The 13813-nt window shown below is 52.3% G+C and overlaps 1 protein-coding gene across 39 annotated transcripts in view; it reads left to right on the plus strand.

Moving 5' to 3' along the window:
• Window positions 1-13813, plus strand: part of PCNT (pericentrin) — a 142253-nt gene that overhangs the window by 13803 nt on the left and 114637 nt on the right. For 31 of the 39 annotated variants that reach the window (XM_070598017.1, XM_070598031.1, XM_070598034.1 and 28 more), the window contains 6 exons: window positions 4373-4489; window positions 6032-6287; window positions 8281-8336; window positions 9619-9793; window positions 10337-10473; window positions 12061-12172. In XM_070598017.1, coding sequence (XP_070454118.1) covers window positions 4373-4489; window positions 6032-6287; window positions 8281-8336; window positions 9619-9793; window positions 10337-10473; window positions 12061-12172 — 853 coding nt within the window. The remainder of the gene's footprint in view (window positions 1-4372; window positions 4490-6031; window positions 6288-8280; window positions 8337-9618; window positions 9794-10336; window positions 10474-12060; window positions 12173-13813) is intronic. The other 8 variants (XM_070598024.1, XM_070598026.1, XM_070598025.1 and 5 more) reach the window with 1 other exon arrangement.

Consider the following 13813-nt stretch of genomic DNA (forward strand, 5'->3'; position numbering starts at 1 on the left):
CCTGAGCCAACTACTGCCAGTCCTCCTCTTTTTTGCTGAGGAAGCCTGACCCTGAGCTAACATCCGTGCCCATCTTCCTCTACTTTATATGTGGGATGTCTACCACAGCATGGCGTGCCAAGTGGTGCCATGTCTGCACCTGGGATCCGAACCAGTGAACCCCGGGCCGCTGAGAAGCAGAACGTGAGAACTTAACCACTGTGCCACCCGGCTGGCCCCACAGCTTTCTTGCTTCCAGTTTTTTGTGCTTATGAATAAGGAGTTTGGTTTTTAGTGGTCAATTTTTGTTGTTTAGGTTTAGCATCGTATTTCCTATCTTCTTTGCCCTTTATTTATTTTCTGACTTTCCATGTGGGGCCATATTCCGTCTGCCTCAGGAATACCCTTAAGGGGCCGGCCCCATGGCCGAGTGGTTGAGTTTATGTGCTCCGCTTCTGTGGCCCAGGGTTTCGCTGGTTCAGATCCTGGGTGCAGACTTAGCACTGCTCATCAAGCCATGCAGTGGTGGCATCCCACATAGCACAACCAGAGGCACCTCACAGCTAGAATATACAACTAGGTACTGGGGGGCTTTGGGGAGAAGAAGAAAACAAAAAGATTGGTAAGAGATGTTATCTCAGGGCCAATCTTTAAAAAAAAAAAAAGAATACTCTTTAGCGTTTCCTCTAGCAAGACCCTTCTTGTGCCAAATGCTCCCAGTTTTGTTTTCCTGACTGTATTTTTATTTTGTTCCCCTTCCTTCTCGGAGGTTAGTCTCACTGGTGGAGGCGTCTCCGTTGGCCTGTCTCTCTCACTGGGGTTTCGTCCTTGCTCTCCCTGGCTCCCCCTGGCTGTCTGGATGCTTGGAAGACTTTCTGTCTTTACCATTCTGCAGTCGCCCTTTGCTGTGTGTGGGTGTGGATTTCATGATTTGATTAATCCTACTTGGGGTCATGGTGTTTTTGAATCTGTAGTTGATGCCCCTCGCTTCTAGAAAGTCTGCAGGCAGTATTGCCCTGTGTAGCTCCTGCCCACTCTCTCCTGGAATTCCACTTATGGTTTAGGCCTTTTCTTGCATACACAGTTCTCATCCTGTTGTCCAGGCTTTCCTGCCTTTGTCCTTTCTGCCACATTCAGCATCGTCCCTCATGCTGACTTTGGTTATCTCTACAGAATGCGCTATTAAACCTGTCTACAGAGTTGTTGATTTTGTCTTTGCTGTTTCTATTTCAGACTGTCTTTTTTGATTTCTTAAAATCAGCTGTGTCATTCTGTATAAATTTATGTTTTTTAGAGATATTTTCAAGCTGCTTTTGTTTTGTTTGGTTTTTGGTGGTTTTTCTTTGAGGAGGATTAGCCCTGAGCTAATATCTGACACCAATCCTCCTCTTTTTGCTGAGGAAGACTGGCCCTGAGCTAACATCCGTGCCCATCTTCCTCTACTTTATATGTGGGATGCCTGCCGCAACATGGCTTGACAAGCAGTGTGTAGGTCTGCACCCAGGATCTGAATCGGCGAACCCCGGGTTGCCGAAGTGGAGCATGTGAACTTAACTGCTGCGCCACCTGGCCGGCCCCTGCTTTTATTTTAAGCATAACTGTCCTTTCCTTTTTATGAGGAAATTGGTCTGAACTTTGCTTCGTATTTGGCAGTATGACCAACTATTCGCTTTAAATGTGTGGCTGGGAATTATTTGAGTCACTTTGGTTTTTGGTTTTTTGGGCTGCAAACTTGTAAGTGTTGCTTCTCAAGATCTTTCTTTTTAATGCTTTGTCTTCCGTGTCTCTGTTGTTCTTCCTGGAGTAGCTGTGGTATGCTTATCTCTGGAGGGTGTTCGTCTGGTTTCTGTGAGAATGTCTGTGTCCTGCCTCGCTGGAGCTGCTGCAGATGGTGCCAGGTCTTTACCGCCTCAGTGTCCCACAAGTAGCTCTTTGCTGGGACTTACTTTTATGTCAGTTCCTTTGCTTGGGAGTTCCTGCACCCCATGCTTTGTGTACATTGTGAACACACGTCAGGAGCAGGCCTCTGCCCAGCCTGCTTCATTGGAGACGAATGTGCTTACCCTGGGGGCAAGTGTGTCTGTCCTGTCCTGCGATGCAGCCTTTCAGGGCACCTGGCTTGATTCTTACACTGCGTTTCCAACCACCCTCCTGGCACAGCCTCCGATTCCAGGACGATGCACTGTTCTAACTCATCCCTGTCTCCCCAGATTGTTTCAGTTTTCAGGTCTGTCCTGTCTGCATGTGGGGTGTCCCTTTCTTAAGAGCATTTAAAGTCACTCTTGTTGTGTTTTATCTAGCAATTCTAGATGTTTGTAGCAAAAAGGCTTTAAGATCATGCCTTTTATGTTTAAAACTGGACGTTCCTACGTTACCTTTTCCAATTGGAAGAAGGAACTTTGAAAAAGGATCCATAATTGACTCCAGCACTCCCCTTTCTGCACAGTTGCTTCTCCTTGTTGCTGTTTGCTAGAGGAACGCTTGTGTGGGCATTTTCACCCACAGTTTGTCTCCGGGTGCCAGCTCGGTTCTGGGCATCTCAGATGTGCATGTAGAGAGCAGCCGGCGCCTCTGCAGGGCTGAGGGGCCGGGGTCGATGTGGTGCTGGGCACAGAGGCCGGGCAGGTGCCTAGAGGAACTAGACAGATGAGGAGGCATGGCCGTGCAGGGGTCGAGGGCCGCATGTGAGGGGCTTTATTCCTAGGGTGGTGGGCACACTTAGAAGTTTAAGGAAGAGTGTGACAAGAGCAGGTTTTCTTTTTGAGTGCGTTTGCTGCCTCCAAGCTGATGACAGCGCCTAAGGCCAAGTGACCATGGGGGCAGCCAGCTGTGCTCATGGGAATGGAGGGATGCCAGGACAGGCCCTGGCTGGCTGTGCGGTGGTATGAGGGGAGGCGGGAACAGGAGGACTGTGCGGGTTTGGCGTGCTGTTAACTGAGGTAGAGAACTTGGCGGAGCCCCAGTTTGGGCAGAAAAATCCAGTTTAGTTTTGGTTATTTTGAGTCTGAGGTGCGGTGTAGACAAGTGGGTAGCCTGGGGCCCCAGAGACGTCTGTCTGTGCACCGGAGAGGCTGGGAGGCCCGCAGGGCGAGGGGCTGGCTTTTGGGAGTGTGGAGGGGAGGGGACCGCGGTGCCGTGCTGGTATACAGCATGTAGCTTTCTTCTCCCTTTGGATTGTTGATGCTGAAAATGTTCCCAGAGGTGGGAGTGTTAAGACAGAAGCATTTTCTGTGGCTCTTGACGTTTCTTGTCACATAGCTTTTAAGAAAAAAGCTCTACCAACTTATTCGGTCATTGACTGTTTGGTTAATTTGTTTCCTGGTGACCTTGGTGACATTGAGGGTCAATGTTATCATCACCCACTTTTGCTTAGTGGCTATGAAATGTTCTTTAAGATGTATGTCTTGGGGCTGGCCCCGTGGCCTAGTGGTTAAGTTCGCGCGCTCCGCTGCAGGCGGCCCAGTGTTTCGTTTGTTCGAATCCTGGGTGCGGACATGGCACTGGTCATCAAACCACGCTGAGGCAGCGTCCCACATGCCACAACTAGAAGGACCCACAATGAAGAATATACAACTATGTACCGGGGGGCTTTGGGGAGAAAAAGGAAAAAAAAAAAAAAGTGTGTCTTCGGGTTCGTGTAGTTCTGTCGGCACTCCCCCATCCAGGCATTTCATGGATGGTTTCTCTCCCGTAAGTGTCACTTCCCTCCTCTGCCTGAGGGACAGCGGCCTGGAGGCCACGCCTTTCATCTCTGTCAGCACCTGCAGCCTCTCCTTCTGGGGTTTCCAACTTTACACTAAGCTACTTAAACAGGTTGAATATTCTTTCATAGTTATTATTTTTATTGAGTTATAATTCACATAACGTAAAATTCACCGTTTTTAAACATGTGCTTAAGTGGCTTTTAGTACATTCGTTATATTGTGCAACCATCACAACTAATTCCAAAACCTGTTCTTCAGCCCAAAAGGAACCCCGTCCCCATTAGCAGTCACCTCGTTCTTCCCTCCTCTGACCACCACCTGTATTCTCTCCTGGGTGTGCCTCTGTTTCCTGTTGATGGAAGCCTGACCATATGCTGTGTGTCTGGCTTCTCTCACTGAGTACGTGTCTCCAGGTTCACCATGTTATCGCATGTGTCAGTACCTCATTCCTTTTTATGGCTGAGTGAGAGCCCGTTGCATGTATGCACTGCATTTTGCTCATCCGTTCACCCGTTGGTGGACACTGGAGTTGGTTCTGCCTTTTCGTGGTTGTGACCAGTGCTGCTGTGACATTGATGGACAAATTTTGTGAGAAGTTGTGTTGTCAGTTCTCTCTGGTGTCATCCTCTTTGGCTATGTGCTTTCTCGGGTGACTTCTCTGAGTTACGTGCTTTGCTTTCCTGCTCCAGGAATGTGAACAAGAACGTGACCCTGCAGGTGCTGAACTGCTGAGCAGACAGGAGGAGGAGGCTGGCAGACAGCAGCGGGCAGTGGCAGAGCTTCGGCAGCTGACAGAGATGCACCAGGTGCAGTTGTAGAGCCAGGTGACCCTGGGACACTCGGGCTGCAGTCCAGGGCCTCAGGGGCTCAGCCGAGTCCTTGCACTTGCTCTGTCATTTACACCAGGACACAGTGGTTTTGGGATCTGGGAGGGTTGCAGGTAGGAGAGATTTGTCACAAAGTGGACGGCTGTGTGCTGCAGGCTTGCTGTCTGTACTTGTCTGGTTTGTTCTGTTTTCACGTCTGCGTGGGGCTGTTGAAAGCACAGTTGGAGGGATATGCATGGACACCTGGTGGCAGCAAGTCTGGCCGGGTGACAGGCTGTGTAGGGGGCACTCGCTGCAGTCCAGCCTCTCCCTGTCAGCTGCTGACCCCACTCTTTAAACACCAGCAGTACTGTAGCGGAGAGGGATCCTGAAGGAGCAGGAGCCATGGGGGTGGAGCTGTGTGCGAGGCCCCTGGGTGGCTGCTACGCTCTGGGCCTTGGGGTCAGGGCCGGACCCTCGGAGCGAAGGGACTGCTGGACTCGCTCCACCGGTGGGAGAGCTGGCCAGCACCCTGTTCCTCCCACACCCCGGGGGTTGCTGCTGGCCTCTTCAGGACGTGTATTCTCTTCCATGTTTTCTGTGTCTTCCTCTCCTTTATTCATTTTCTCTTTATGCTTTTCTGTGTGTCCCTTAAGTGCCTGGTTCCAAGCATATTTTTCTGTTTTTGCGTTAATTGGGAGTCAGGTGTTGCTTCCTCTGTGTCAAACAGTTGGACGCCTGGAACCCTGGCCCACGGAGGCGGTGGAAGGAGAAGCAGATCCCTCATGTCTCAGGCACAGAAGTTCTCTTTTGTTCCCCGCTGCCTGCGTTCCAGAGCAGTGAAGTGCCCAGCTCACCTGTCTCTGGTCTGGGATGTGGGGTTCCTGTCTGTGCTGTTAGCTCAGTGGTCGCTGGTCACTGTTCAGTTTCACCCTTGTTGACACTGACTGTCACAGAGAACCTGCTGTCAGTGTTCTGGTGTTGTCTCATGTGCATTAGCAGGGGTTTTGCAATATCTGAAACGTCTGCTCACCTGTCCCTAGCCAGGCTGGGCCTCCGGGCCGTGGACTCTGTCTGGATGAAGGTGGGGGCTGTCCTGCAAGGCGCTGGCCTGTGTGTGGCCAACGTCGTTGTCTGAGGAGGAACAAAGAGGCAGTGGTTATGACCCCTGCCCTCCAGGAGCCTTGGTTTAGTTGGAGGAGAGGATGTGTAACTGGAGGGGCTTCCAGGGAGGGGTAAGAGGCCACTTTAGGTTAGGTGGTCGGGACGTTGCTGGCTGTGCCAGGGCAGCGGGCTGCACTGAGGTCCTGTGAGGAGCTTGCCTGGGACTGAGCAGGGGCTGAGCTGGTGCTGTCTCTCGAGTGTGAGGCTGGTGCGGAGCAGCAGGAACAGCATGGGAAGGGGCGCTGCGGCAGTGTCTGGGCAGGAGCAGTCAGTGCTTGCAGACAAGTACACTGTGGCCACCCAGAAGACAGGGCCATGCTGGGGTGCGCTCTGTAGTGTGCTCTCCCCGCACCACCCCAAAATCGCCTCTCTCCTCAGCCGGTGCCCCCACTGGAGCTGGAGGCGCTGCGTCTGAGCCTGAGCAACATGCACACAGCGCAGCTGGAGCTGACGCAGGCCAACCTCCAGAAGGAGAAGGAGACGGCGCTGACGGAGCTGCGGGAGATGCTCAACGGCCGGCACGCGCAGGAGCTGGCCCTGCTGCAGAGCAGGCAGCGGCTGGAGCTGGAGCTCATCAGGGAGCAGCACGCCCGCGAGCAGGAGGAGATGGCGCTGCGGTGCGCCCAGGAGACAGGTATGGGCATGCGGGCGGGGTGGGGCTTTGAGGTGACCTGTGTGAAGCACAAGTCCCTGCTCCTGGAGTTGGAAAGCAGGTGGCCCATCACGGCGCCTCCCTGGGAAGGTGTTCACATGCTGGTCTCCGTGCCCACAGGAAGTGCAGCATGTGGTGGCATGGGCACCCACCCAGTGCCCAGGGGTTGTCCATGTCTGGGTGGTGCAGTGTGTGTCCTACTCTGCTGTCCCTTTGCCTTCTCTCCAGTTTTCCACTGGGCTTGTGTTTAATTTTTTTCTTTTTTGGTGAGGAAGATTGGCTCTGAGCTAACGTCTGTGCTGATCTTCCTCTTTTTTGTATGTGGGATGCTGCCACAGCATGGCCTGATGAGGAGCGTGTAGGTCCATGCCCGGGATCCCAACCCGCGAACCCTGGGCCCCTGAAGTGGAATGCACAGACTTAACCACTACGCCACCAGGCCAGCCCCGGGCTTGTGTTAGTTTTTGAAACAATGTTGTTGGAGACGATTTGCTCACGTGCTGGGAGTTTCTGTGTCTGCGTCTCTGACAGGACTCCATCTGTGGCCAAGCTCTGTCGAGCCTGACCCAGATGCCCTGGTACACAGAACCCCGGACCCCAGAATGGGGCCATGCCACTCCTGTGGCTGCTAGGTGCCTCTTCATCTGGCCTAGACTGAGCTCTTTTTGTCTAAAATACACTTCTATCTTTTCACTTGAATGTTTCTTTTGTACGTTTTTTGCTGAAGCTGTTGCTACTTTTTGTACGCATCTGATGTTTACATAATCACTTTATTTCCTATAATTCACATACTACACAACTCACCCATTTGAAGTGTACCCTTCAGTGGTTTTTAGCATATTTAGAGTTGTGCAAACTGCCACAATCTGAGTTCAGAATGTTCATGACCCAAAAATCCTGCATCCTTGGCAGTTCCTCATTTTCCTGCTGGCATGAGTGGCTGCTTATCTGCCCATTGGTGAGTTTTCACTTGAAAAATAAAAACACGTGCCTGGCTGTGAGTGTGCTGGGACCCCACCCCGAGAGTGGGCCAGTCTTCTCAGGTTCTTGTGATGCCTTTCCGTGTTTCTTCATGTGGGTTCGGGCACATACAAATACAGAGGTTTACATCACCTGTTTTATTTTTTAAAATACAAAACATGCTTTGCCTTAGGCCCCTTCTGGTGCTGTTTCTCCTGACACACCCCTGGGAACGGGTTCATGGAGAGGCCCATGCCTGCCCTCTGCTCCGAGAGGCTCTGCCCTGGGCTGGCCCTGTGGACAGGGCTGCCGTCTGGCCCTCTGCCTGAATTCGGGACTCACTCAGGCTGCACTCACTGTGCACCTGCTGTGTCGCCTGTTGTGTGGTGCCCTCTCCCCAGCTCCCCCCAACCCTTTCCTAAAGCCCTGCCATCTCTCCCTGGCACCCAGATCTCCAGATGCACACCTGGCTCTCAGGCCATGCTTGGCCATGCCGCTGGCCCGGCCTTGTCTTCTTCCTCCACCTCCGGCACCTGGTGCCTCTTGTGCTTCTTTCTCCGCAGGTTTGGGAGCGTTGGGTCCTAGAACGTCTCTTCCTGTCTTGATTCACTTGTCTTCTAGCACCTGGGCTGGACTCTGGTGCAGAGGGAGCCTGGGTGCGTGGGGGCCCTGTGTGGAGCCAACAGGCTGAGCTTCTCATGACCAGAAGGGTGATGAGGGTTCAGGGTGCTCAGTGACCTGTGCAGCCCCGGAGTCAGCCTTGTCCTGCTCATCCTCTGTTGTCACGGTGGCTGGAAATCTCGCTGTCCTTGGTTTGGGCATGAATATAATTTGTTAATTAGCCAGACATCGTCACCTTCTTGTCCTTTACAGACGTGTGCTATTGTCCCGTTCACACTGGTGAGTGCTTTGTGGAGCAACCAGTGGGCGCCGGGAGCGCTCTCATCTCCTGGGCGATCAGACTGGAAAAGTCTGAGATCAGTGATCCAAGCTACTTCTTATGTTTGTCTTGCAGCCGAGCTGAAGGAAAAGTTGCAAATAGAAATGGAGAAAAATGTCCAGATGATAGAGGTACGTACGATTGGAAACGTCATTCTGTGTGTGCAGTATTTTTCCTTTTCTCCCCATCCCTCCAACTTGCCCCCTACCCTGGAACCCTCCACAGAGGAGCCCCTGACCTTGACTTGAACGAGATCCATTCAAAGCTTTGGCTGAATGTGCTGGTGGGAAGTGTATTGCATTTTCTTTTACAGGTATGACCTTCTTTTATTTGTACAATTTGAATTTGTCACAATGACTTGTTTTGGGGTTTCGTGTTGACTTCGGTAACGTGAGGCTGTGCCATCCCGAGTCTGGTTTCTGAGTGGCCCCTGTGGTCTGGCCCTCGCTGTGCCCTGGACGTCTTCGTCCTTACAGCCGGATGTCCCAGCACAGGGGAGCACGGACTGCTGAGATGACGTGAAGTGCGTAGGGTACAGGGGCAGGGACGTCACAGGAGCCACAGAGGGAGGAGGCGTGGCAGTGGGGTGCAGAGTGCACCTGTGGGCAGAGCAGCCAGGCCTGGAGTGTTCACGCTGCTGCGGCCAGCGCTGGGTGATGTCACATGAGGGCTGTGCTTACCACTCTGGATTGTCCTGTAGTTATCCTTCTGCTGTCACCCCACACCCCCTTTTTGGGGGAAAGAGGTGTATTTTAGGGTGTAACAGAGTGAGCTCTTTTCTAAGGAAATCTCTTGCTGGAACTTTTGATCCTCGTGATCAGTCCTTTTCTCAAGGCTGAGTTTGTGGAAGGGCTGTTAGTGTGAGTGACAGTGGGGGACGTGGGTGACATCAGGGGACCTGGCAGCGTGGGGCTGTGTGTGATGGGCACGTGGGTGTCTCTGTCCTGCTGCTCTGTTTGGACAGTGGGTAGAGGACAGTCCTGAGTGGGGGCTTGTGCCCCGCCCCCACCCTCTGAGCTGGACAGCGAGACTCGTTTCTTAGGGCATTTGGGCAGAGACTTGCTCCCGGCAGAGGTCTGTGAATCACCGTAGACTCACGGGTCTTGCTTGGGGTATCGGGGGCATGGGTCATTGTGAGTGACCACAAGCCTGGGCTCTGTTCAGAGGCTGGTTCTGTGCTGGGCAGCTGGTTCTTGTCTTCTCCCTGGCTGTTTGCCTAGTGAGTGCTCCCGTCCTATCCCTTTTAGGGGTAGTGGACGGACCGAGTGGACATCGCGAGCTGGTTTCCTGTGGTGACAGTCTGGTCTGGGCAGGGTGACTGCCCACTCCAGGTTTTCGAATGTGTGATTTAAATTTTTCTACCACAGATGATCAACTATTGGCCATAATCTCCTTTTTCCTTATTTAAATCAGACCCTGAAGCAAGACTGGGAATCTGAGAGGGATTTATGCTTAGAAAACCTACGCCAAGAGTTATCTGGAAAGCATCAATCAGAATTGGAGAATTTACAAAACCAGTTTAAGAAAGAAATGGCTGAACAGAAAGCTGAGTTGGAGGAGATTTTTCAAGCCAAAAATCAGGCTGAATGTGAGTATCTAGTTAAAATGAGCAAGTTTGGAAGGGGGACGAAGTTTTCCTGTGTAATACTAGAGTGAATGTCATGTGATCTGCCAGACTTACGATTGGCCGCGAATCCCCTGTGCTCAAACGTCAGATAACCAATGTGTGTGATACCCATGGGGACGGAGGTGCGGCCCGGCCAGCTTCCCCCTGTTGATCACAGGCCACTCAGTGTCTCTAAACCTTCCTGAAACCTTTGTTTCAGAGATGGTTTTTGCACACTCCATTATTATGTTGCTACCAAAAAAGTAATATTGCGACTGTTCACTTTTTATCTGGGTTGGCTGTTACACGGTGATGCCCACCAGTCAGGAGGGCTTGTCTGCATCTCCTCCTGCCCCTGGGAGAGCAGGGGCCCTGAGAATGGGGTCTGGAAGGAGTTGGACCTGCCATCCATGGGGCGGCGCAAGCAGGGCTGTCGTTACTGACGGCAACGTGCTGCTTAATGTCGTGTTGAGAAGGAAGACGCTGTGGTGTCTTGCACTGAATGAGGCCGCTTCTGCTCTCCAGTTTCCCTTAAGACTTTGGAGGCTCAACACGAAGTGGCCTTGAGAAAGTTACACGAAGACCTGCAGTCTGAGCACTGTCAGTGCTTAGAAGACTTGGAGCTGAAGTTCAAAGGGAAGGAAAAAGAAAAACAACTAGAGGTAGGCAAGAGCTGATTTATTTTAATTACTTGGTGGAGGAAGGGAGTTTTAGAAGATTGTGGGTTGGGGTCATTTCACGTTCTTGTGTTTGCTGGAACTTAAGTACTACGTACTACAGGTAAAGAGACCCAATATTTGGCAGAGCTGGTAGATGAAGAGGTAGCGATGGAGGGTCCCTGGGGTTGATTTCACAGTCAGGTTCAGTCTGAGATGGAGTTGTTCTTGACCAGAACCCCTGAGAGGTTAGAGACCACAGACGCTGGGGATAAGGCCGCAGCCTCTGACTACAGCTCGGCAAACAAGAAGTTCCTTGGAACAGTTAACTGGAAACACTTCTACTTCTTATGTATTCAAAACTCTTTTCCGATGAAACTCTACATATCAAAATGTAGGAAGTGTGGCCAGATCTTTCTTAGAGACCTGAAGTGCACCTGTTGCCAAACCCAAGAACCAGGCAACACCCTATGCAGCAGTTCAGGAAACAAGAAAGGAAGTCAGTAGGGGACGGAGTTAGTGTTGGCCTGTGCATGGGTCTACCGAGGAGAGGAGGGTGGTCGTCGGAGCCCAGGAGGAGCTGTGTCTCATGCTCTGCAGCTCTCACACCTGCTCCCACTCCTCTCCTCCCAACAGAGGCCAGGACCTGCCAGGTGCAGAGCAGGGGTTCCTGGCAGGGCAGATCCAGGGCCAGGCTGGGGCAAGTCCCCTCCCTGCTGGCTCTCTGACTGATGGGAATGAGATGGTGGAAGGGCACCCTCTTCCTGTGCCTTGGACAAGAAAAGGCTGCAGGTGCCAGAACAACCTTGGCGCTGGCACTGCCCATGCACAGCCAAGCTCTCACATTCCTTCAGGCAGGTCCTTCAGCCCTTGTCCCTGCACTTGTGGCTCCCAACTTAGGACCAGCCTGAACCTGACCCCCCATGACAGTGGGTGGGAGCTGCTCTCAGGTCCATTGGTGCAGGGCAGGCTGGCGTGCAGCACATGCTCGGTGTGCCAGTTCTGTTCCTCTTGGAAGAAACCACTCCCCAGGAAGGTTGACCATGAAATTCAGGGAAAACCCAGACATACTACACAAGGGATGAGGGAGGGTGGTGACCTCAGATGAGAAAGAAATTCCCTGGGGTCAGTGATGTAATCTTGGGATGGGTTGGAACTTGTTAAACTCGACAACAGGGGGCCTCCTGGGAGATTGAGGGGTGCTGCTCCGTTTCTGCTGACAGCCTGGAGGAGCCCAGTCCACCCACTTTGGGGGCCCGGGGCATGCTCTGAGCTTCCTCCCGGCAAATTAGAAGGGCATGTGTTTAGGACAACAGAGAAAGTTCCTGTGCTTGCTCAGTGAGCAAAAATGGATCTGTGCAGGTAGCAGGGCCAGGGGCCGACAGGGAATGCGTAAGAGGAAAACTTGGGTCGCTGAGAGGACTGCGGCCAGGTCACGGCACATTTCACAGCAGGGGGCCGCTGTTGCTGGTCTTCTCGAGGCCGTAGGCTTGGAATTTGACCTCTTACTCCCATCTCATGCCTGTCAGATGCTGGGCACAGACGACGTGTCGCTGTGAGTTGGTGTCTCACGTTGTCGCCTTCCTTTTCCAGTTAGAGACTCTTCAAGCATTGTACGAAGATCTGAAGGCTCAGTCACAGGAAGAAATCAGGAGCCTGTGGTCCCAGCTTGAGTCTGCAAGAACCAACAGACAGGAGCCCAGTGGTGAGGAATTTCCTGTTAAAAGTTCAGATCCTCAGAAGCTAAAGCTGTGTGTTTCTAAGTGTTGAAACCCCAAACTAGAATTTAACAATTGTAGTAAGTGCAAAAAGTGATTTTGTAAACTTCTTTAAAGATTGAGTTGTGTAGTTTTAAGGTGGAAGTTGGTTTGCTGGTGGAGTCTTGGTCTCATCCTTAAGTGAGTTACTGAATAACGACAGAATCATGTGTCTTCCCCGCGTGAGCGTGAGGCACTTTGAGGTGTGAGGCTGGTGAAGCTGACCGGCGGTGCTCACGTTGGCTGAGGAGTTGTGCCTGAGTGCTGTAGGATGCAGCTCTGAGCCGGCATTTGGGGTCGCAGGGGTGCCTTGTGCACACCGCTTCCTGGGCCCCGTGCGCTCCCCAGGGCTGGGTGTGGTCAGGCTCCTGTGGCCCCGAGCTCCAGTTTTGGAGGATGACGCCCGTATCCCAGCCCCAGCAAGTGCAGCCAATCAGACTGAGGGCAGGTTGTCTGGGCGCCATCACAGGACCCTGTGTCAGAGCAGTCGTGCTCCGGGCAATGCCTTCAGCGGGGGGTGGAGAGACTCTGCAGAGCAGAACACAGACACGAACTTTCCTGCTGCTGGTCTCCAGACAGAGCCTTTAAAACCAGCAATTGCCCTTGCTGAATAAATGTTACTTGGCACAAAGAACAGATATGAGAAAGGACCAGAAGCGGTGCCCGTCTGCTGCTGTGGTGGTGAAAGTGGTGAATAAGGCCTCATGTCCACTTCCCTGTCCTGCACGCTGTCAGTTCACCGCTTGGTCCTTCTTTTGGGTCCGTCTGACACTGGTGGAGGCTGCAGGCGGGGCTGGTGGACTTACATGTAGGTGGCTGTTGTGCTTTCACACGCGTGTTTCACTTCTCACCTGTTGTGCTGGGAATCTTCTCCCTTGCATAAGGACCCTTACGGCAACTTTGAGTTGAAACCTCTGGGATAGTGACTAGTTTATGTCCACATTATTTGAAAGCTAATTATTATCGTAGACCAGCTGGCAGCGTTCTTTTGATCAAAATAGCGATGGTGACAAGTTCCTTTAGAGTGTGTGTTACTGTTCTGTTGTGTTAACAAGTCAGAGACTTACAGCTTAAAACCACACCTGTTTACCAGCTTGGAGATACATAGATCAGAAGTCTGGGATGGCACACCTGTGTTTTCTCCCTGGGGTCACCCACAGCCAGATTCAGGGTGCTGGGCTGCGCCTTGACCTGGCTCACTCAGGTGGTGGCTGAGTCAGTCACTGTGGCTGTAGGGCTGAGGTCCCCTTTCCTTGCTGGCTGTCAGCTGGGGCCACTCTTGCACACGTTGCTTGCACACGGTCCTTTCATCTTCAGAGCCCCCAACAGCATTTGGAGTACTGCTCACACTTCCCATCTCTCTGACTTCTGCCCCTAGCCCGAGAAAGCTCTCTCCTTCCATGGGGCTCGTGGGATTCACTGAGGCCGCGGGTTGTCTCCCTGTGTAAGGCCCCTGTGCCACATAGCATAAGCCATGGACAGTGCTCATGTCACATCACAGTGGGCACCCTTTTCAGAATTCTGTCCTCTGCACCACACTACAAATATCTCCTTAAATATCTTAAATCTTAAATATCTCCTCAGTTTTT

This window comes from Equus przewalskii, chromosome 27 (genome assembly GCF_037783145.1).
Source record: "Equus przewalskii isolate Varuska chromosome 27, EquPr2, whole genome shotgun sequence".
In the NCBI taxonomy this organism is placed as follows: Eukaryota; Metazoa; Chordata; class Mammalia; order Perissodactyla; family Equidae; genus Equus; species Equus przewalskii.